Consider the following 23,521-nt stretch of genomic DNA (forward strand, 5'->3'; position numbering starts at 1 on the left):
ATAAAAAAAATATAAAATTTATAATTATTTTTATTATTTTAATATTTTTAATTGTATTGATTTTTTTAATATTCCCCATTGAAGCTATATGATGCAGTGGTCCGCATCGAATTAGAAATTGCTCAATAAGAAATGCATTCTGCATTCTATATATATAAATATATATATACATGTACATCTATATCGTTTTGAGCTCGAGATATCTTCATACACGTAAAGTAACCTTTTTGAAAGATTTCAAGTTGTGAACCACTTAAAACATTTATATGATGATATCGCTTGTTGACAAATCTCCCCCTCTCTATGTCTGGGCATTATAATGCTATGTTTGCGCTAATAAAGCGCCCCCTGGCGATAGCTGCATGCACTCGCATAATATAATATAATTTTTCACCCTTTTTTTCTCACACATTGCCCTCAAAATGGGTTGAGAGAAGATACATGGAGATGCGCAGAGCAAATATACTTCAATTATATGCAAGTGCTTTGTTTTAATCGACAAACATTGAAATGCAAATAGAGGGCTTACCTACCCCGTCCACACGAGGGATATTAAACGTTTCAAAGTGCAAGGCGGTCGCTCTTTGTGCGCATTCAAATTTTTAAATGGAAATGTTGTGCACAGCGCCAAAGCACGACGTGTTCACGCATAAATTATGCCAGACATTTTCGAGCTACGTTTATCGATTACATGCAAATATGCGTGAAAATATGACAAGTTTTCTCATACATATTGCAAACATCTTTCGTCTCTTGCAGGTTCGGCCAAAAAGCGGGATGTACGCAACTTGAGCATATCACCCACGGATCTGGGACCGCCGCCAAAGACCCAACAGACAGTCAAGGGACAATCGACCAGGAATAAATCCCTAACGCCAACGCCCATAACTATACGTAAGTTAAAAATTGATTTTAAAGTAAATATTATTGGGTAGAATGTATTGATATCTCTATGGGAATATATCTTTAATATTACCGTGTGCTGACACAGAGCTGCATTCTTAGCGCAGCAACTATCGATAGTAGCGATTTATTATCGATAAAGAACCAACTTTTGTAAGCAATCGATTTTCGAGAGTCGACGGAGTAGTATGCGGAGCTGATAGGTGCCAAGTTTGGGGTTCGAGCCCTCGAGAAAAGGGCAGACCACATATATATAAAACAAATATCTTTACGAAGTGTTCCTTTATAAAAGTTGCCTTTAATCAAAGTCATAAAAAAAGAATCTTTGACTGAAGCTGATTTAGAAACAGGAATCGTATTACTCTAATCATTTCCAAGCTAAATCTATTTATAAATATGAAATGATGCTTATCAAGTCTTTGCACGTTTTAAAAAGTGAAGTCATTTCACTGCTGACAGCTGCAAAGATTTCTCTCGTTCAGAGTTCAACAAAAAACTGAAAATAAAATCAAATAAAAACGTTAATATGACTGACATCAGCTCTTGGCTTTGCGCAATTTGTATATATAGAGTCCACTCCCCAAAAATGATCAAATTCCGTTGAAGTATCTTTTACTCAAACAAAAAAAAAACCAAACGCATCAGTTGCCATTGACACATTCGCAAGTCAACTTTGATGGGGGTCTGTTGAGCGTATCTGTAGCTGACTTTATGTATCTGTAGCTGTAGCTGCAGATGTATCTGTAACTGCGCTCCCCGTACTCCTGCACAGCCCAGATGATGTCGCACTCTGGAAAACTGAATGAGTCAGAGCTGGCGCAGTTGGCTGTGAGTCAACGCGTTTCGGCCAATTCGTTTTGGCTGCTGCAAATGCTGCTTCAGACCATTTCGCACACAGATTTCATCTCAAAAACAATTGTTAGCCCTATTTTTTTTTTCGGCCATGCTGCTGCGCCAGATCTAGGCTACATTAGCCACGCCCACGAAATGGGCGCAGCTTGTGCAAATTCATTGAGGTCATGACCCAAGACACAAGTTGAATATCATCTCAATCACCTGAGCGCAATGATTGCGCAATTTATTTGCCGTTTCTCTAGCCTGATGGCCAAGGGCAAAGAAGAACTGAGGAGAAATGAGAATAGGGTATAGGAGGTGCGTCGAGAGTGAGTCCCCTACTGTGAGAATCACAAAAGTTCCACTTTGATATTACGAAGATTGATTAGAAATAGTTGGGGAAATAGTTTTTTATACCTTCAAATTGATTCTCAGAGAAAACAAGCTAACTTTGGTATGCCCCAGATTAAATGCCCTTGCAGACATATATATATTTGTAGTACTTTTATAAATAAGCTTTATTTCCGACAGATAGGATATTTGAGGGCACCATTTTCACATGAATTTGGATCAAAAATTATGTTGCCAGGTTTGGATGCAGAATTGATCTAGAGGCCAAACCATGAACAAAAAGCCAAACTTTATGAAAATTGGTTGAGTTTTGCCCGAGTTATGGGGGTGCGAAATTTTGAACTATGTCTATATAGGATAATAGCATATATAACCCGGCCTTGCCCGTGGCTCTCAAAGATCTTTGAAAATTATTCTTAAACGGATCGGATGGCAAACAAAAAACTTGTGTACAACCGTTTTCCGCCAATTTGCCATGAATAAGAAAAGGTTGTTCATACTAAAACTTATTTTTGGCCCATCACTCCTTTGACAGCTATATGATATAGTGATCCGATCTGCACGATTTCTACATATGGCATATGTATGTATGAAACAACAGAAAAAAGGGAAAAGAAAAAGAAAGTCGATAGATGTGTATGGGCACGAATACATTGACATGTCTGTATTATAAAAAAATATATATTTAGCAGTATATTATTGGGTCGGAGACGTTTCCTAAGTTTCTCGAAGAATGTTCAAGCTTATAAAATATACATATGTATATATATTTATGTATGCATATATGTAATGCCTGTCTAGTCAGTCAATATTATATATACGTATATGTATATATAGTGCTTCTCAAGTTCTTCAAGTTCTGCAACCATTCAAAGTTGTTCCAAATACATAAAGCAGACAGACATACACACATATATTTACACTGTCCATATTTGCCATTAAGCTTTTATTTCACACTTTTTACGCACACCCAAATGTCTTCATTCAATTGGAAACCTTTTAAAACGCTTGCTTCATTTATCAATTTCCATATTTCAATTTACAATCAGGCCTTGCATAATACATAATTACATTATCTCGTCTGTTATATTTGGCTTCTCATATGAAATAAACACACGAGTGCTTTGCTTTTTAAATTTATAAATCAAATTTTGCAGCTGATATGGAATACACACACATGTATAAATATAGACATACACACACATCCACACACACTCACATCCACACACATCCACTCTAGTCAAATCCAATTAATTGGTGCCCTGGACTATCCAGTTTTCAACTCTTCTGCCGGCAACTGTTTCAGCTTTTGTGCTGATCGCAGCACAAGCATCGGTGGTTCAGTGGTAGAATGCTCGCCTGCCACGCGGGCGGCCCGGGTTCGATTCCCGGCCGATGCAAAATACTTTTTTGGTTCTTGAGGTCCCCCCAAAGTAAATTCCCTTCCTTTTTTTTGCGTTGTTGTGCCTGCGCAAGTTCGCATAAATTACGTTTAATGGGTAAATTTATTGTGTTGCTTGAGCTATTTGCAGTTTCTGTGCCAGTCCCCAGGCAAATTGCTCAAATATTGTCGCATTAAATCGTCGCTGAGTGGCCTCTCCTTCTGCTTGTCGTCTGCCTCCCCCGCCAACCGACTGGACATTCTATTTTTTACCCACAAGCACAGCAAACCACAATCAACGCAGACTAAATTAAATTTACCCGCACTAACGCGCATGTTTTTCCAGTTATTTGCACATGAATACAAAATGAATGAAGAAACCTTTGTCGAAACGTGTTTTGCATATGCTAATTCCCAAGAGAGCGCACACGATAAAACACTGAATTTTCAGCCTATTGTTAAGCTTGGGCATCACGCAATGGCCTCCGTTATTATTTCTTTTGCAATTTACTGCAATTAAAGTCTACAGATATGTATCGCAAACTCAAAAAGTTACCATAGTATGGTAATGTATGCAAAAAAAAAAAATGGTTGCATCGGCCGGGAATCGAACCCGGGCCGCCCGCGTGGCAGGCGAGCATTCTACCACTGAACCACCGATGCTCTTATATTTATGCTGACCAAATATGCAATCATTAAATTTGGATATGTTCAAATATGTGCCAGATGGTAAAATATTAGACTAAATATTAGTGAGTTTGTTGAAGTTGAATGACATTCAAGAACAACTTTTCCAGAGTAAGTTTTATATAATCAAGTCTATTAGTTCAGTTATATAAAAATAATATTTGATTACTGCATTGGCGGCTATCGAAACGATTTTCAATGCCTTTACAGAGTTTAGATTACGTTTATTGTGTACTTTAACCCTTTTATGTTTTGAGAGAAAGACAAAAAAGAATTTTGCATCGGCCGGGAATCGAACCCGGGCCGCCCGCGTGGCAGGCGAGCATTCTACCACTGAACCACCGATGCTCTTATAATTATACTGTCCAAATATGCAGCTATTAAGTGTGGGTATTTAAAATTTAGTATAAGCTCTAGTTCTTGGATTTTCGAGCCAAATATTGGTGGTAATATGGTCTCAAGAAAATACGATAAGCAACTTTATTGCCTACTTTTCATTATATAAATTTAACAAACATGTTTTTTGAATTCTGTCCTAACATTATATCATAAAATTCAATTGAATACTTATTTTAAATGTATATATTTGTCTAGGCATTGGTAGTTCTCTCAAGACAGCTGAGAAGTTGATTAGCTATTAAACATTCCCAATTTTGCGATCAAAATATCAGTTACGGCCTTAAAAATATTTGCTTATGATTATTAGAGCTTAAAAATATTATTAATATAGTATGCGAACTCATATATTTGTGCGCTAGCGCAAAAAAATTAATATGCATCGGCCGGGAATCGAACCCGGGCCGCCCGCGTGGCAGGCGAGCATTCTACCACTGAACCACCGATGCTCTTATACTTCCTCTGACAAAATACCCTAGCATTAAATATGGCTGTTAAAGATTTAGTATAAGTTCTAGTACTTGCAATATCAAGCCACATATTGAGTTACAAAAAGAAAAGTAAAGTAAGTCTTATTGTATATTCAGGATTTATATTTTATGAATATGTCTGTCCTAACAGCATATATCAAAAAATTTACTTGAATAGCTGTTTTGTATATGTATATATATATATCTATATCTATATCTAGGAATTCACGATGGTCTCAAGTATTCTTTATACAAGCATTCACAATGATCTGAAAACATAGTTAGATCATAAGAGCTAGTAGTTAGCTCTTATAAAAATCTCTCTTACGGCATTACAAATATTTACTTACACTTAGTAGAATTTTTACATCATCTACAAGGCATATGACCCCATTTATTTCAAAACTTAAAAAAAATCATTTGCATCGGCCGGGAATCGAACCCGGGCCGCCCGCGTGGCAGGCGAGCATTCTACCACTGAACCACCGATGCTTTAGTATAATATGATTAATTTTCCAAATTGCCAAGTCTGCATCATAAGCTTACCAAAATATTTTGGAAAAGTATAGCGAAAATTAGCCTATTAAAATTTGATGTGCTTATAAATATGCTTTATGCTAAAGTTCATAGGCTTCCAGATTATCTTCGATTAGTCTTGCCAAAAAAAAGAAGCATATTGCATCGGCCGGGAATCGAACCCGGGCCGCCCGCGTGGCAGGCGAGCATTCTACCACTGAACCACCGATGCTTTCTTGGGAAGATGCGCCCAAGACCTGCACAAAAATGCAGCTTTGTCTCTTGTTATTGACTCTGAGTTGTTGGTCGAGCAGCAGTTGCGGCTACTGCTGCGACATTCCAGTTCCCCCCTTGAGTATCATCATGGTCGATAAGACGCTGTTTCTATTTATAGCTGGGCTCTTTAGCCAGCCACATACACACACACCTATTAGCTGGATTTTGCGCACTCTTCAAACGCGTCTGCAAAACGTAACGTAATTTTGCAATTAACCTGCTCAATATTCCGTTGACATGCGCGTAGGTTAAACGTGCCTCTGAATGGGGCCCACGTATGTTTATCGATTTGGATTGCGGCTTAACATTTATTGGCTTAATTATGGCGGCATTTTGTCACCTTCTTTTGAGGAGGCTTTAAAGCTGTCCGCATGCGGATCCTCCAGTGGCAGCTGTAGATTCCGGTTATACTTGATCATTGGCTAATTGCTTATCAGTAACAACTGATTTGCAATCAGGATCCTGGCTAACCTTTAAAATACAGTGGCACATTGCCCCCCTCTCCCTCTATCTTTCGTTCTCTCTCTCTCTCTTCTCTCCCCTCTGTGTCGCTGCTTTAACTTGTTGTTAGCCTTGGCAGCTGCTTTTTAAGCGCCGTCTGTGCCTGACATTGGCCGCAACATTGCAACTTCTCTCTGTTTTTATACCCTGCACGTATTGAAAATATCACGCAAGGGGTAGCATAGTTTTACGTAGAGGGAGGAACCTACGATAAAGTATATATTCTTCGATCTTGCTCTTTCTTCTATCCATCTAGGTAGATATCTTCAACTGGAGTATACGTTATTGTATAGAAGATATTTATCTTTTTTCCATGGTTACCATTTCATCAAACTTGATAAATGTCTCACTTTTGAGCTGGATATACTAAGAGCTACAGGTCCTTAATCAGGGTACAGGGTATCTCCCAGCCGGGCCACACTTCTCTAGAGCACCCTCTTGTTTTGTTTTTTATGTTTTCCTCTGTTTTTGGCGACTTGGGTGTATTGTGCATTGCGGCCTAGACTTGTACTAGCCATTTATGGCTTCTGGCTTGGCTTTGTCTCCCTGCCGCTGCTGCTGCTGCTTCTTCTTCTTCTTTCTGCTCAACCGCTGCTGCGGTTAGCATTGAACAAGCGCGCGACAACTTTTTGTCGTGCATTCGCAAATTAACTAACACAATACAAACTAAGCAAAAAGGTAAAAATAAAAACAATAAAAAAACTAAAGACAAAGCGGAGATAAACGCGTTGCTGGTCAGCTGCTCCCCTCTATTTTGCCCTGCCCAAGCACATGAAAGTAAATTATGTTAATTATTTTTGTAAGGAAACTGGAATGTGCATTGAGTTTCTCAAGAGCAGTTCTCTTAAATTGGCTGCCGGGCAACATGTTGTCGCAACATTAACTGCTTACTGACCAAGCTGCATATGACTTAAGAGCAACATTTCTATACTGTGTGTGTGCGCAGCTCTCTTAAGGCTTTGGCTGATTAACTTCTTAGCAACATGCTGCTGAGATTTACACTGCTTGCGTGTTATGGTTACTTGTTTATTCTAATGTATCACGGCTTGATTTAAGTTTAAATAATTAAATGTTTAAATGGATGGCGATTTAAGTAAAAAACTGTTGAATATATATTGACAGAAACAATCGCATTTTTGGTTGCCTAAGATTTTGCCATTGCGCTGCTTCGTATATGCATTTTACACTGCTTGCGCGTGCGCACCCTTACCAGTCAACTTTACTGCTTGTCATCATGTTGCTGCCATATATTTACACTGCTTGCTCGCGGACCCTGTTGTTCATTCATTTTAACTTTTTAATTTTCTTAAGTCATTTAGGGTTTCTTGGCTATTAATTATTGTTATTTATACATATACATAAATATATTACATATATTGTTAGTAGTCGTTGCAATGTACACATTAGTTTAACTGAAGCTCAATTATATCAACACAGAACTGCTTGCTAGGCAGTTCGCATGCGCTGCTTGCGCACCTTAGCCCAAACTATGGGAAGATCGCCTGGCAACATATTGAACTGCTTGGTCATACACTGCAGCTGTTAGCCTAACCCCTGCTTATCCAATTGCACTGCTTTTCAGTCGTTTGGCTTTGTTGCTGGAGTTTCTAACTTGCCTATCAACATGCTGCACGCACATGTTTGCACTGCTTGCGCTATGCAGTTGCCCCTTCAACAATCTTCTCTTCGGCCAGCAACAGGTGTTTTTTTTATTTACCCTTGTATAATTTATTCTTTTTATTTAGAGCTCTTCTTAAAGCTCTGAAAACTGGCTTAGCTAAAATTTTATTTGACATGTGGTTGGCTTTGTTTTTTTTTTTAATGCTGCATTTCCTGCCTCAGCATTGATAGTTGGCAATTGTTTTTTATTTATTTATTTCATCTTAATTATGAGAGTTGAGAATGGGGAAAATTATTTTCTTCATAGCAGGCAGTGTGACAAATGCTTTTTAACAAAATTTTTGTTGTTAGTGTAAAAAACAATTTTCATGTTACTTTTATTATTTTTTTTAATTATTTCGTATTTATTTAAAAGAATGGAATTTGGGCATTTTATAAAAAGACTGTTTAGATGGTACAAATCGAAATCGGACGCTAGCAACAGCAAAAGTAATCGTGAGTTTATAACAAATGTGAACAAGATGAAGCATTTTCAAAAGTTCATAGATGTCGAAACATAATATAATTAAAAGATATTAGCTTTGATTTAAAATCCAAAGTTATGTCAGAGTTATTCGATTGAGCCCAAAGTTTTGGCATATATCTGATAGTATCTGGCGTATCCGGTCTCAAATGCTGAACAGCTCGGGTTAAATAATTTACATGTATTATCATGCATGATTAAGTTTTCCACCTATCTTTCACCGTTGTGTGTTCTATTTATTGTCAGTGCCTGAACCCATTAAAAATGGGTAAAAAGCTTATAAAGTATTTGTGCTAGTGTATTTAACAGGCAGAAGGACGCATCTCCGACCACATAAAGTATACATATTCTTGATTAGCATCAATAGCCAAGTCGATATATCGATGTTCGTCCATCTGTCCGTCCGTCCGTCCGTCCGCCCATCCGCCCATCCGTCTGTCCGTCCGTCTGTCTGTCCGTATGTATGAACGCAAGGATCTCAGAATCTATAAGAGCTAGATGCTTGAAATTCTAGCTTATTTTCGATAATATCGATAACATTGCCCTTTTCCAAGCAATCGATAAAAAATGATATTGACATCCTGCTTTTTTAAGCACATTTCCTGAGTTTTAAGAGCTAGACTCAGCAAACTTTAGATGCAGCTTCTAGAATAGCATAAACAGATCAGGTATCTTTTACATTGGTTTAATTTTTTAAATTTTTAATTCTCTTATTTCAAAGTTAAGACTTTAGTATTCTTTCTAGTTTTCTTATACAACTTAGAAGTAGAATTTATTAAAACATTAATTGTTGTCTATAAAACAAAACCCAAACCTATTATTTCGCTCTCATGCAATAACTCTCCACCTCTTTCTCGTTGCAGAAAAACGCTCGCAGAGCAACATTGGGGCAAGACCAACAACAACTCCACCAACTACAACAGCAACAACAACAACAACAACAATCGCCACGCCCACTGGCAACAAAGTTCCCGCAAAGACATCGCCACAAAAAGGCGCCAAAAATGCTGCAGGAACTGCAGTTATTAAAAATGTAAATGCCACAAAAACTCTGCCCGCTGGCATTGCAGAAGGTAAGTCAGCGAAATGTACATTAAATATTTATAATATTATGTATATATATTTATATATATATCTAAAATTAACAACAATCAAATTGAATTGGACTTCGAGTTCGGTTCGATTGTTTTGCTGACTTTTGTGAAAGCATCGCAAATGCGCGCGCCCAAAAACCAATTTTGTGTGATTTTTTGGGGCATGTTTCGGCTTTTATTTGACAATTGGTTACGCGGTCTTGCAACAACAACAACAAGAAGCACAAGATTTGCCACATTCGCTCAAATAGCTGAAAACTTTGCGACCGCAAAAATTGTGCTCCTGGGCTCATTTTGTTGCCTGCAAAAGTTTTTGTTGTTTTTTTTGACTTGTCGCAAGTTTTCTAATTAATATTAATGCCTTTAATTTGCCTTTTGGGGCGAGGAAGGCGCGTGTTTCTCAACTTATAGCTACTTGCCACGCTTGTGGCATGCCTCCAAATTTATGCTTTGAGAGATTTTATTTTGAATTCTTTTACCTTGTCGCGCCAAGACACCTGTTTCGAGTGCCAAACGCCTCAACGCAATTTCAATGGCAAAAAGTTGCCAAATTGTGCACTTAATGTAGGTGTAAGGTGTGTGTGTGTGTGTGTGTGTGTGTGCCAAATATTTGTTGTGCATTTATGCTTTAAACTTTTAAACAAACATCAACTTTTTGCTGGCTGCAAGCATGAAAAAGAAAGCGTTGCTAGTTCGCAAATTGTTCTCTCACTTTGTACAAGAATTTATTTTATTATATTCATTAATAATAGTTATTGGCTTGAAAAAATGATAACATAACATATCTTAATATTTATTTATTAGACGACGATATTTGTTCGATTCAGTTTCTGTTTTTGCTGGGCAACTTTTAATTAAATATTTGCTATTATACCCCTGTGGAAGGGTATTATAATTTAATCATGAAATGCGTAACGCCTAGAAAGAGATATCTGCGACCCCATATAGTTTATATATTCTAGATAAGCATCAACAGCTGAACAGCTGTCCGTCTCTCCTTCCTTCCTAAGCCCAAAATATTCAGTTTTCCAAGATATTTTCCTCAAACTCAAAATTTACGAGCTTCACTATTCTCACATATCTGGATTGCAGCTAGGCAAATATCTACAAATATTTAATTAAAGAAATCCTTCCTCATAGAATTTATATATATTTTTTTTTTCAATTTAAACAATGGCTTTCAAATCTAAAGAGACTACATTTGATTTATCTTTACTTTTACAATGTTTTAAACCTTTCCTTCTCTTGCTGAATATCATATTCCAATTTGTTCAATGAAGTCTAGTTTTCATTTATGTTTCCTGCCCTGTTTATACTTTAGTCAGCTGAATTCTTCACTTTCCAAAGTAAGCACAAATTTCATGTGCTTGTGCAAGTGCTCGGCATGTTCTACATAATGCCCCAAAGCGTTGCAGCGCACAGCGCACTTGACAGCCCACTTCTACTCGCCGCCCCCCGCCGCGGCTCCGCCCCTCCCCCCTCACAGCTTGATTACCTACCCACACAAATGTCACAACTTGTTTAAGCCACAAACACGTTGCACGTTTTGCTGCGCGCGGCTCTTTGATGTTCAGCGAGTTGTGCGCCTCGAATATATAACTGTTTCCTTTGGGGTCTTGGCCAGAGGAGGGAAGGGGGCGTGCCGCGTTGGCGTGTGCCACAAATACGCCCTCATCCGTTCCCTCTGTCACAGGCTGCTTAGCACTACTTGTGCCATGTTTGGCTTATTGAAGTTAAATTGTTTGCTTAATGTTTCGCGTTGACTTTAGCCAGTACACACAACCCGCAGGGGCCCACCAGGGCTTAGCCAGTGCAGCAACCCAGCCAAGCGCTCGCATGAGCCAAACAGCTCTAACTCTAAACTAATATAATAATATGCTCAACCTATGAAAATGTTTCTTAATTTAATTTCTCCTGGTACATAGAACACAGTGTTGGTAAACGCATGTTTATGGGATATCAGGGAAATTCTTTGAACACTTCATTTTTTAAGTTAATTAAACGCATTTTATGTATGATTTTAAATTCTATTTTAACCTGCGAAACGACGACAGTAGTATTCAAAGCAGAAGATAGAAAAAGAGTATTGCATTAGAGGGTTATATATGGGAAATTCGGAAACATTCTACCATCATTTTGGAAAGAGTTTATATAATTTTTTTGTGTCTATTAGACGCGCTTTTAATAAGTTCTTATATTTGCATTTGCATTTCGAAACAAGCAGAAGATAGAAAATAGTGTTGATATTCTCTAGCATACCTTCAGGAGAGTGTTGCATAAGGGATATTTATATGGTATATTTGGATATATGTGGCATATTTCTTCACAGTCAATTTTATTTTTAGTTAAATATGTATTTTAACTTTTCTTTACCATTCAAAATGACAACAATGTGCCATGGAAACAGGCTTACATTACGATAACCATTTTTGCAGCACACAATTATCGATTGGTTGCGATAGTTTACACAAAATTTGCAAATGAGCCAACAAATATTTCCCTGACAAATCGTTTTTCAATTGCGGCTGGCAAATTGCCAACAAATTTGAAATTTTATGAATATGAATATAAATATGACCAGCAATGTGCTGTCATATCCGATGACAGTGACGATGAAGACGATGACGATGACGATGACGATGACGATAACGATGACGATAACGATTACGATAACGATTACAGTCTCTGGGCGGGCCTGTTACGCACGACGGCCAAAAGCGAAAAAGTAAAAGTGAATGAAAAATGAAAATCTGAAAATGAAAATGCTGAAAGGTGCGTGTTGGCGGTTTCTTTTATTCGACGGTCATTAACTTGCCGCCTCTCTTTGTTTTTTCGCAAATGATGAGCTTGAGTTTGCTTTGGGGTCACTCGGATGGGGCTGGGCCTGGGGGCCTCTAAACTGCTCCGTTTGGGCGGGACAAATGTTTTGACACAACATTCATCAATTAATCGAATGAAAGCGTGAAAAATGGCCATAAAACATGAGAGAGACACAAGCGAAATCAATGAACTTGGCTGCGTGTAAGTCTATGTTTGTTTGGGCTATAAATTCAGAGTGAAAATTAGATAAAATTAAGAGGCGTGCCACACACACACACACACACGCACACACACAACAGTTAACCAAGCAAAAAGAGTTGGCGTGTTCATGATTTTTCTTTTTCATTTTTATTTGTAACACAATCAAATTAAGTGACAAATTAATTGAGTTCGCATCGCTTTGGGCGTGAAAGCCATAAATAACAATTGGCATTGACGATGCGAATGACTTTTTGGGTGTGGACCCTTATCGCCAGGAAGATAGCTTGGCGAGATGTGGGAAGAAATTTTAGTTGAATTAACATTCCTGAGAAATAACTTAAAATAATAATATATCTTAAAAAATATTCAAAAAAAATATATATATAAATATAAAAAGATATATTAAAAAGAAAATATAGATATATATAAGGAAATATTCGAATCTTTTAGGGAAATCAATATAAAATAATATAAAAATATACAATATGAAAAATTAACATTTAATTATAAACAAAATACAGTTAAATATATATAATTATTTATATATATTAATAGTTATGTAAAATCATTTTATATCTTTATGTGCTTACGCCTTATCGAGTGTTCACTGTCATTTGCTGTGCACTCAATTGAAAAATGAGTTTAAGCCAAAAATAAAACAATCATGTTGCAAGCCCTTTCGTCAACGTTCTCATAAGTGTGTCGCCAAAATCAACAGGTGTAAAAGGCAATTAAACGATTTACTCGCAATAATATTGCATTAAGTATAGATGAGTTTTCGTTTTTGTTTTCTGATTTTTATGGCAAGCAGCTAGCTTTGGCGTATTGCGTTGTTGTGTGCCATATAAGAAACTGAAATATCAGCAAAAATATTTCACAAGCTTTATTGGCATAGCAAATAAGAAGAAGAAGAAGAAGAAGTGGTAGGAAAATAAACATGCACAAGATATTTTTTTTCTCATTTGCACACAACAAACTTTGCGACTTAAGTAAGCCAAAAAGCCAGAGTTAAAGCCCAAACCCAAACCCAAACTCGAAGCCAAAAGTCGATTGCATAAATTGCTTAGCAAAGCCAAGAGTAGGGCGGGTAGGGAGGCTGGGCTGGAGAGGAGCGGTTATTTTTTGTGTAATTCAATTTTTGAATATATTTAAGGGCAGCGTGAGAACTGCTTTTATAAGGCAATCATTTTTTTAAATGTGCATATCTTTAACAACGACAGCAACAACAAATTTTGCAGGTGGGAATATTGCAAGGCAGGTTTTGAGTACGCAATCGGCGTGCAGCAGCTGCCACAGCGGGTGGCGCCACCATTTTGGGCGCCGTTCAACCAACTATTGTCAGATCTTATATAAATGCTCTGCTCTGGTTCCTGGCTAAAAACATTCGATTGGCAATCACATGCGAATATGCATAGGTTTTTTTTGCTTTCGAGCTTTGATATCCGGCACGCTATTCGTGTGCCCGACGTTTCTATACTCTGCTTGGAAGGGTATTACGAGCTGCTTATACAGTTTGTAGGGTCTTAGGGCGTGGCTTTAATTTAGTTAGAATTTACTTCAGTTATCTGTCCTCCATTCACAGTTTATCTTTAAAAATGATTGCTTGCCATTTAAATATGCTTTTGTACCATCCGATCCTCTAACTTTTAATTGCGCTGGTTCGACTCTTAGTAAAAACAAGTATATTTTAAAATGCCGCACTCGACGGGAATACGTTCAAATCAGACTTATATCCAAGCTGTATGTACAGTAAAAACTCGCTTGGAAGGACAACGACCGTTGTAGCTAGAGTTTAGAGACTCATTCATTCGTTGTTTGAGAGAAACTGTCCGCTTAATATTTGTGTTCTTTAACAGATTTGTCTAACTGTTTTATTAATATCAATTTTAGGCTTCTCTGCAATTTGATTTGATTTGAAATATTAGCACAAGACACTCACTCTTCCAGGTTCACATTATTTTGATATTATTCATTTATATTAATATGACAAATTTGAATAGACTTTAAAGAAAGGGAATCATTTAATTTTTTTAGAATCAGCCCCAATTAAACTTAGAGAGCATTTCGTATTCGTTGCACTTGAATTGGTTTTCTCTTCATATACATATTTCTTTTATTATTATTTCTGGTACTTGTGCAATAAGTTTTTAATCAATTTCGAATCACATAATTAATGAATTTGCGCTCATTATTTTGAGGTTTTTATTATTTTTTTAAATTTATTTTTGTTTTTTTTTTTTTTTGGCAATTTCGTGAACAATTTTGGCTTACACAGGAAAAAACAAATTGGGGTCAGTTTGTTTTTGGAGCCGGGCGACTTACAAGTAAATCCCATTCTATTGTTCACAGACATGAGAGCGCAACTTCAATAAAAGCGTTTTCCTCTCTTTTGGTTATTTTGACTCGTGGTCATAATTAAAATGCGCTGCTTAACTTGGCTCAAACTTGGTGGAATCTTTAACTGGAGCGTGGCTTTTAATGTGCAGCAGTTCTGGGCCAGCCACAAGATTTTTTTTTAAAGATCTTTTCTTCTAATTTTATTCAATTTCGCTTTGTTTTTGTTTTTTGTTTGCATGCTCGCGGGCTCGTGCCAGTCAATGGCCAGGCCAAAAACTGATGGCCTTCTCTCCCTCTCCCTCTCTCTCTCGCTCTTTCCGTCCCTCTCTCTCGCTCTTTGTCCGTCTGGCTCTTTGCTGCTGGCCAAGTGTGACGCGAAAGTCACGGCGGCGACTTTACGAAATGACAAAGTCTACAATTACAGCCAACCTTTCTTTCCATATAAAACAAAAACCAAAAACCAACAAGAGTGCCCGACTAGCAGACACCCTGTGATTAGCGCTAAGAATAAGAAGAATTCATAAAAAAGTGTGTTGTAGTTTTAAGTTAACCAACAAGTGAAATATTTAAGATCTGCGTGTGGCATAAGTTTGGGTAAAAACCATATTTTGTGTCTCAAGATCTTTAATTTCCCAGATGTGCCGATAGTAATCGATAAATAAATAATCGATAGAATTGGAAGCTATCGTCATAAAGAATCAGATAAATAGAAGTATGTTGGAGTATTTAGCTTTTATAGATCATTTATTAATTATATATGTGTCGAAAAAATTATGACATTTTTCAATAGAAAGATCGAATTTTAGTCCCTAGCTTAGATCGATGCTAGCATTGAGATGAAGAGAAGTACGAACATACAGAGGACAGAGGAACTGGACTAAAAATGATCGTTCTTTAATATTGATCAAGATTATTATAGATCATATATAGATCAAAGGACTGCAAATGCTCTCTTCTCTCAGTTACATATATTGGCACACGTCTAGTATACCCCTCTTTACTCACTTTCAATGGCTACAGGGTATATGACTACCAAAAAAAAAAAACCAACAACTAGCGAAAGGGGGAAATGGAAATGGAAAAAAAGCACTTTGGTTTTTTCTTCCATTTTGTTGTTGTTTATTTTTTTTGCCAGCCAAGTGAAAATCATGATTAAAACAATATCTATGCGTATATCTATACTCGTACAGTTATGCTAATTACTCATTGGCCATTAAATTCTGTCCCAAACACAATTTAATTGTGCATCTTTTGTTGCTCGCTTAATTTCAATGCATCTCTTAGTGAACTTTGTTGTAGAAATTAAAAAAAATAAAAGTTTGACCTTAATGTGGAAGAGAACTTCTTTGGGAGATATTTCCCAATGTATTCATCTTTCACTTATTCGAGCGCAATCAGAAATTGAAAGGTTATTCCCATATTATAAACCATACTGTCTTTAAATTTGTTTTAACTTGTCCTAAATTCCTTCCTTTATATATATATATATCATTCCAAGTTTTAAGACTCCATGAACTTTCGGGCTTCAAGCCAAGCTTCTGCATGAGCTTTAAAGCTTTTTTCGATCCGAGAACAAATTGTTTCATATTTATCTTATTTTGGAGATTTTACTTAAGCTTTTAAGATTTCATTGCAGCTAACTGAAGCTCATTTAGCTTTAATCCCAGCCTTTTCCGTGACCTTTCAAGCATTTATTGAAATAACTGATCCTTTCATTCTTTTATATTCCACTTTAATCCAAGCCACTCCGTGAACTTTCAAGCTTTAAGCTTAGCTTATACATGAGCTTTTGCGCTTCTAATGAATCTAACTGATCCATTATTATATATGTGTAAGTCTTAAGTTCATTCGATATTAAGGCATTCCCCTTGAGCTTTTGAGCCAAGCTTCTCTATGAGCTCTTAAGCGTTTATTATAGCTCTCCGATCCATCCATTTTTATATATAGCTCATTCGTTCTAAGTTTAAGCCAAGCGTCTCCATTAACGTTTAAGCTTTAAGCGAAGCTTCTTCGTAAGCTTTTTAGCTTGAATCTACGTTATCCATTCTTTCCTTTGTTTAATTCTTTCTTAACTTCATTCAAGCTTTAAGCTTTCTGCGTGATTAAAGCTCACGCTTCTATAGAAGCTTATTGCTCCATTCTGAACTATATTTAAAAGCATATTATCGAATATATATATTGCTCTGTTGATTACTTCTAAATGATTAACACATCCATGCGCTTTAAGCTTACGGTCTTATCTTATTCTTTATTATTATTAATTGTAAATATAGTCATTTATTAAAATGGGTATTTATTTTTAATTTCTTCTAATTACTTAACTTAATCGCGCTTTATGTTTCCGACATTGTTCGCCTTTTCCATTTTGATTAATAACTTTTGCCACTTTGGCTTTGGCTTAGTCTTTGTCTTTAAATAATTTGTTTTATTTTTTTTTTTCTTTATTTGCACAGTTACAATTAAATTCATTTCCCCACCTACTTTTCCTCATAGCAGCACTCACAATTTTTTTTTTAATGTATTTGTTTGCTTTGCTATTTTGTTTTTTTTTTTTGCATTTCTCTTTACATAAGCTTTGAAGTTGTGTTTTTTTTTCTGTTATTTTTTGTTGTTGTACGTTTTATGCTTTGCCGCCGCCGCCGTTGACTTTGGCGTCGCGCGCCTGTGGCTTGAAGTTAGTCGCGCGTCGCGCTTTCAAACAAACGGATGTTGCGCGGGGCCTTTTCTTGTGGAGCGAGAAGTTAGCAGCGAGCGAGCAGATAAGTGCGTGCGTTCGTTCGTGCGTGCGTGCGTGCGTGCGTTTCAGTGAGGGAGTGAGTGAGTGCGAGCGAGCAGGCCTGCGACTGTTGCGCTGCGCTGTGTATAACACTTACCGGACTACAGTTTGACAGTCATTTGTTGTTTGTTTTTGTTCTACGTTGTGAACTGCGCCTGCGTCTGCTCTCAATGAAATAAAAATAAAAACAAAAAAAAAAAAAAATGGGCCTCAACGAGTTTGTCTCTCTGTTCTACGGCTCCGCACAGAACTTGCACGTCAACAGCGACGGCAGCAGCAGCAGCAGCAGCAGCAGCAAATCGGCGTCGACGTCGACGTATTCATTGCCAACGGCCGCGGATGTCAAAGAGTTTCGTCAAATGTTAAAAAATCATAAAAATAATGTGCAGGCTAAGAAATACAGTTACAAGGATTATCCCAATGATATGAAATACGGTAAAAATCTGAATGCGTCGCAAATCTATGCTGCGCAGCCGGCGGCAGCTGCCAAAAAGCTGCTCAACGCCAGCAACAACCATAACAACAACAACAACAACAGCCACAGCCACAGCAACAACAACCACAACAACAAGGCTGGCAAAGCGCCGCCCGCCACAAGGATACCAACAAAACTAGCCGGAGCTGCAACATGCAGCAGCAGCAGCGGCAGCGGCAGCGGCGGCGGCAGCGGCGGCGGCGAAACGGACGTACAACGCGGCAAACACAAATCCGCAACATCCGCGAGCTCCTTTCTGTGGAATTCCTTTCGCTTGCCTCGCAGGCAGAAGGCAGCGTCCGCAGCAGATAAAAAACGCGCAGCCGGTGAGTGACAACAGCAAAAAAAAAAACAAAATAACGCTCAGGGAGATCTGTGAAAAAATCAATTGTCATATAAAAAGAAGCGCGAAAGTGTGCGAATTTGAGATACCCTGGAGAAACGAAATTTAGACTAACAGCTGCAAAAGTTGTTGCGATTTGCGGTTGTGCTTCGTTAACATTCACCAGCTAGGCAATACCCTGTATATACTGTTAAGAAAATACTAGATGCTAGATACTACTAGATACTAGATACTAGATACTAGATACTAGATACTAGATACTAGATACTAGATACTAGATACTAGATACTAGATACTAGATACTAGATACTAGATACTAGATACTAGATACTAGATACTAGATACTAGATACTAGATACTAGATACTAGATACTAGATACTAGATACTAGATACTAGATACTAGATACTATATATTACTACTACATTATCTAGAAGATAATAAATACTAGCTCCAGATACAAGATACTGAATGCTAGATACTACGAGATACTACTAGAGACTAAATGCTAGGTACTAGGTACTAGATGCTACATGCTAGTATATACCCTGGAAAATCTTAGATCGATTAGATATTGTTGGTATTGTTGTAAGTAACGCTTAGAACAAATAAGATATTTAGGCAGGCAACGACTGGTAGATACCCAGTGTCCAGTAAACGACTGGAAAATACCTTAGTCTTCTTCTTACAACGTCTGCTAGAGCGTACAGTATGTACAAACACAATTTTCAAAAATATATACAGACATCTGTGGAAAATGGGTATAAACCTTATATAGGTAACAGGAGGACTCTGCAGTGCTTTTTGTATCTTGTTCCCAAACTTCTCCATTGGAGGACAAAAGAGCGGAGCATACTAATTTTCCCAGCTCTAGCTCTTGTAGTTCCAGAGATTGGGGTATATATTGACCTAAATGTGTTTTTATGCCTCATAGGAATACAAAATATCATTTCTGCTCTCTTTTGTTTTGTGTTCCTTGGCTTACAGGGTATAACAAGCTGCAACTAATTGCTAATGCCCAACATATTATCTGTCTGGCTACATCTTTCGGCCTGACCCATTTCCGTCTTCGTTTGCTCCACGAGCCGCGAACAATGCCAATTGTGAGCTGTGGCCCGCGGCCATTTGGCTAACAAGCGCTTAACAAGAGTTAAGATCTGGCTGAAGTAAGCCAGTAAACTAGACAAGACATGGGAACATGTCTAACGGCAACCCACCTGCAAAATTCTAACTGCTTAGCGGTTATCTAAGAGCTGGAACATCAAATTTAATGTGTGTTATATAAGGTTACACGTTTTGTCTCTCTCTCTCTCTCTCTCTCTCTCTCCCTCGAGCATTACGACAATTTCCTGTCTTCAAACGAGCCGTCAAATTGTTGTCTGCCCGAATAATACTTTTTCACCTCGGCGCAATTAGAACTCAAGATCCCCCTTCCCCTCGCTCTTCCACCTCTCAAGCACCTCTACGAGAGCCCACAACTCGAACTCATAATTTTCTTGTCGACGCTTTGTTGTCTATATTCGCTTTTTGGCGCGTTTCAAATCCGATTCTAACTTTTTTGTCAGTTTTTTTTTTCACTTAATAAAAGAAATAGAAAAAAACTAAATTTTGTATATAATTTTTATTATTAAGTTTTTTTGATAAGTCATTCGTGTTTGTTTTTTGCGCTATAAGCAAAACCCATAAAATCACACGATTTTCAAATTTTATTTTAAAATGAGAAGTTATTATATATATCTAACAGGTCGAAAACTTAATACCCTTCCAGATCCAGAAAAGTTATGCTGAGTTTGATGAAAATGTCTTGACAATGTTTTTAGATATTTTCCCATCCTAAACTCATTTTTCGAACGATTATTCCTATAGTATAGTAGTGCGATATTGACAAGACTTTGCTCAAAGTACCGAGTTTGGTAAAGATATCCTGATAAACCAAACAGATTTCCATACAAGAACCTACTTATCAACCGATTGTGCCCTTGACAGCCTCGGATATAGTGGTCCGTTGCGAAACTTATAAATGCCGAACTTGGTTAAGATATCTGTATAAACAAGTTTACCAAAAAAAAACCTACTTTCCTATTACAGCTATATGATATAGTGAACCGATCCACCCGCTTCCAACTTATATGTACCCCACTTAAGTTCCACATAGCTCGAAAAAGAAATCTCAATCTCTCCTAAGTATAGACCATTATTTGAGGTACATATATGTACTAAGGACTTTTAATATATAGCTTTACATTTTCTTTTAGCAAATATATTGACTTTTTTATAGATCATGTAGGGCAAAATATTAGATTTTAATTTTCCTAAATTTTTTAAATGGTTTTCTGAGTTGTTACTCAGCATCTTGCTGATGTTTTGGATACTCTGCGCATGTACGCATATGTAGGCGCAACAAGAAAAACAAAACAACCTATTTACCGCCCAGAACATCCACAATAACGGGGCATCTGGTGCCCGGCGCCAGCGAGTGGACCATTATTGATTTTTACAACACTAGAGATACTTAAAAAAAGAAGAAGAGGAAGAAGCAGAGCGGCGGCATGCCTACAAGTGCGCTTACAATGTGACGCATGACGTTAGATTTGTTGCTAAGCTCTGCGCCCTACGCCCGCACCCCCACACCCCCACACTCTCACCCCCGCCACAAGACAAGTCAGCGATGAGTCATTCTCACAGGCGACTACCCCAACTGTGGACAGTCACAATAATAACAAACTGTACGAAAAGTGTAAGAGGAAGCAGTGGGAAGCACTTGCTAGCTGCTCTCTCAGCAGCACACAGTCACTTTCTCTCTCGCTTGCGCGACTGCGACGGCAGTCAGCATAAAAATTGCATAATGTGCTTCTTACATGTGTAACTGCTCTGTGCGTGTGTGACACACTGACACTTATTGCTCACTGAGCGCAGTTGACAGCTAAGAGAGAGAGAGTGGGACAGAGAGCGAGAGAGGAAGAGAGCGCGCGCTTAGAACATGCGCATGCAATCAATGGCTGTGCAACTGTTATACAGTGCACGCTGCTGGTTTACAGTGCTGCACAAACTGTCAAGTAAGCTTTGTTTTGGACAACAACAAATTTCGAATGCCCTTTTTGTTAGGGTATTTGCAAGTCGTGCAGGCCATACATTGTTAAGACTTATGTCATGTCTGAAGTGCTCTGAAGTGCGTTTTGCTTTTAAAATTGCCCAAAATTGAAAGCCCAGCAAATCGATTAATTAATAAAGCAAAATAAAATTTATAATGAAATGCATAATTAAATTGGCGCGCTGCGATCATTAACGGTACAGGCGCGGAATTAACAAACTGTGACCGCATGCTGTGGCGCCTCCAGCCAGTCGGCCAGCCGGCTGGCCGCTAATGGAGTCAAGTGCAGGCGACGTAACGGCCAATGTGGCTAATGGCTAATGCCGCGTGGCAGACTCCCCCCCTCACCACGCTCATATGTTGTGCGGCAAAGCGCAACAAATTGTTGCACTCGACTGCAGTGGCTACGAATTGATTGATAACCGCCTTTCAGTCTTTAGTTTGCTGTCTTTCTGCTACTTCTTCTTCTTCAGCTCATTTTGGCCAACAGCCAATTGGCCAAAGTGCCGGCTGCCAGTTGCCAGTTGCCAGTTGCCGGCTTTTGGCCTGCATACGTTGGTACATGCTTATGCATAGACGGGGCGTATGCGCAATTTGCATGCGAAGGCGCGAGCTTCGCAAATTGCTTTTAAATGCTGATGGCACATTTTTCACCATGGCTTGTTATTATTTGTTGTTGTTATTGTTGTTAATTGTTGTTGTTTTTAGTAGATGTTGTTGTTGCATTGAACTTGTTTATTTATCGCATTTACACGCAGTTCTTTTGCAACCCCACCGTACGCCCCTCTGCGCCCCACCCCACCTGCGCCCTTCACCCATTGTGCAAGTCATTGCCAGCCAGCCATTTTTTTGCCAGGCCATAATTAAGGTCGTGTGCCTGTTAAACTGTGCAACAAAAGAAAGGAGTGTGCCACATTGTTTGCAACTGCGTGTGGCATATGCCAGCTCTTAATCGATTTTAGTGATTGTGCAAGATTTTCGCCAAGTGCGACAAATCGAGGCGTCACATTTCATATTCAAATTCATGAGCTGCATCAAATTTAATTCGATTTTGTCTAAAGTAAAAGGTTTTTATACCCTGAACCCATTAAAAATAGGCATAAGGGTATATTGTATTTGTGCGAAAGCCAAATGTATGTAACAGGCAGAAGGAAGCAACTCCGACCCCATAAAGTATATATATTCTTGATCAGCATAAATAGGTGAGTCGATCTAGCCATGTCCGTCTGTCCCTATGTATGAGCGCAAGGATCTCAGAAGCTATAAAAGCTAGCGATGTAGGTGCTCCTAGTTCCCGCGCAGATCGAGTTTGTTTCCGATAATCGATAACTCACTCCGTTTCCAAGCAATCGATAAAAATCGATATCGATATCCTGTTTTTTGGGAAATTTTGGTAAATAATAAGAGCTAGAGTCACCAAACTTGACATATAGCTTCTAAAATAGAATATATTATGCATTTGATGTTGGAGGAAGAGGGTTCAGGGTATTCCCTAGTCGGGAGCTCCCGACTAGAACCTCTTACTTGTTTATACATATTATTTAAATGTGCATTATATGATCTTTTAATGTGGCTTTTTAGCTCGAGGTAAAGCTACTTTTGGAGGACATTAAAATGCTCTTTATCCTAACTCGATCAATTTGGCATTTCTTTATTATATGGCTCTAGAATAGAATCTGTTGCAAATTTAAATTTGTGTACAGATAACGCTTGTATGGTAATCTTTTTTGATTCCCAAGATATCTTACTCAAACTTAGCACAATCGAAATACTATATCGTATATAGTTTCTTCTGTTCTTCTTCCTTAACAAATTCGATTTGGTTATCAGGATATTATTAAATTAAAATTTTAATCATACTAAACAAATTTTAAAATGATATATATTAAAAGTTATACCTATCTTTTTTTATAAGTTTATATAATTT

General features: G+C 37.9%; 1 protein-coding gene and 6 non-coding genes across 7 annotated transcripts in view; 2 read left to right on the forward strand and 5 right to left on the reverse strand.

The window, feature by feature from the left end:
- Positions 1–23,521, forward strand: part of LOC115765849 (trichohyalin) — a 94,614-nt gene that overhangs the window by 51,674 nt on the left and 19,419 nt on the right. Inside the window, exons 3-4 of the mRNA XM_030709575.1 lie at positions 760–894; positions 9,322–9,531. Of these exons, the coding sequence (XP_030565435.1) occupies positions 760–894; positions 9,322–9,531 (345 nt within the window). The remainder of the gene's footprint in view (positions 1–759; positions 895–9,321; positions 9,532–23,521) is intronic.
- On the forward strand, positions 3,418–3,488 carry Trnag-gcc. The gene has a single exon. It is a non-coding gene; the product is annotated as a tRNA-Gly (tRNA).
- On the reverse strand, positions 4,062–4,132 carry Trnag-gcc. The gene has a single exon. It is a non-coding gene; the product is annotated as a tRNA-Gly (tRNA).
- On the reverse strand, positions 4,434–4,504 carry Trnag-gcc. Its single transcript has one exon. It is a non-coding gene; the product is annotated as a tRNA-Gly (tRNA).
- Trnag-gcc lies at positions 4,931–5,001 on the reverse strand. Its single transcript has one exon. It is a non-coding gene; the product is annotated as a tRNA-Gly (tRNA).
- On the reverse strand, positions 5,444–5,514 carry Trnag-gcc. Its single transcript has one exon. It is a non-coding gene; the product is annotated as a tRNA-Gly (tRNA).
- Trnag-gcc lies at positions 5,700–5,770 on the reverse strand. Its single transcript has one exon. It is a non-coding gene; the product is annotated as a tRNA-Gly (tRNA).

Source organism: Drosophila novamexicana, unplaced genomic scaffold (genome assembly GCF_003285875.2).
Source record: "Drosophila novamexicana strain 15010-1031.04,08,12 unplaced genomic scaffold, DnovRS2.1 tig00001059-arrow-arrow-pilon, whole genome shotgun sequence".
Classification (NCBI taxonomy): Eukaryota; Metazoa; Arthropoda; class Insecta; order Diptera; family Drosophilidae; genus Drosophila; species Drosophila novamexicana.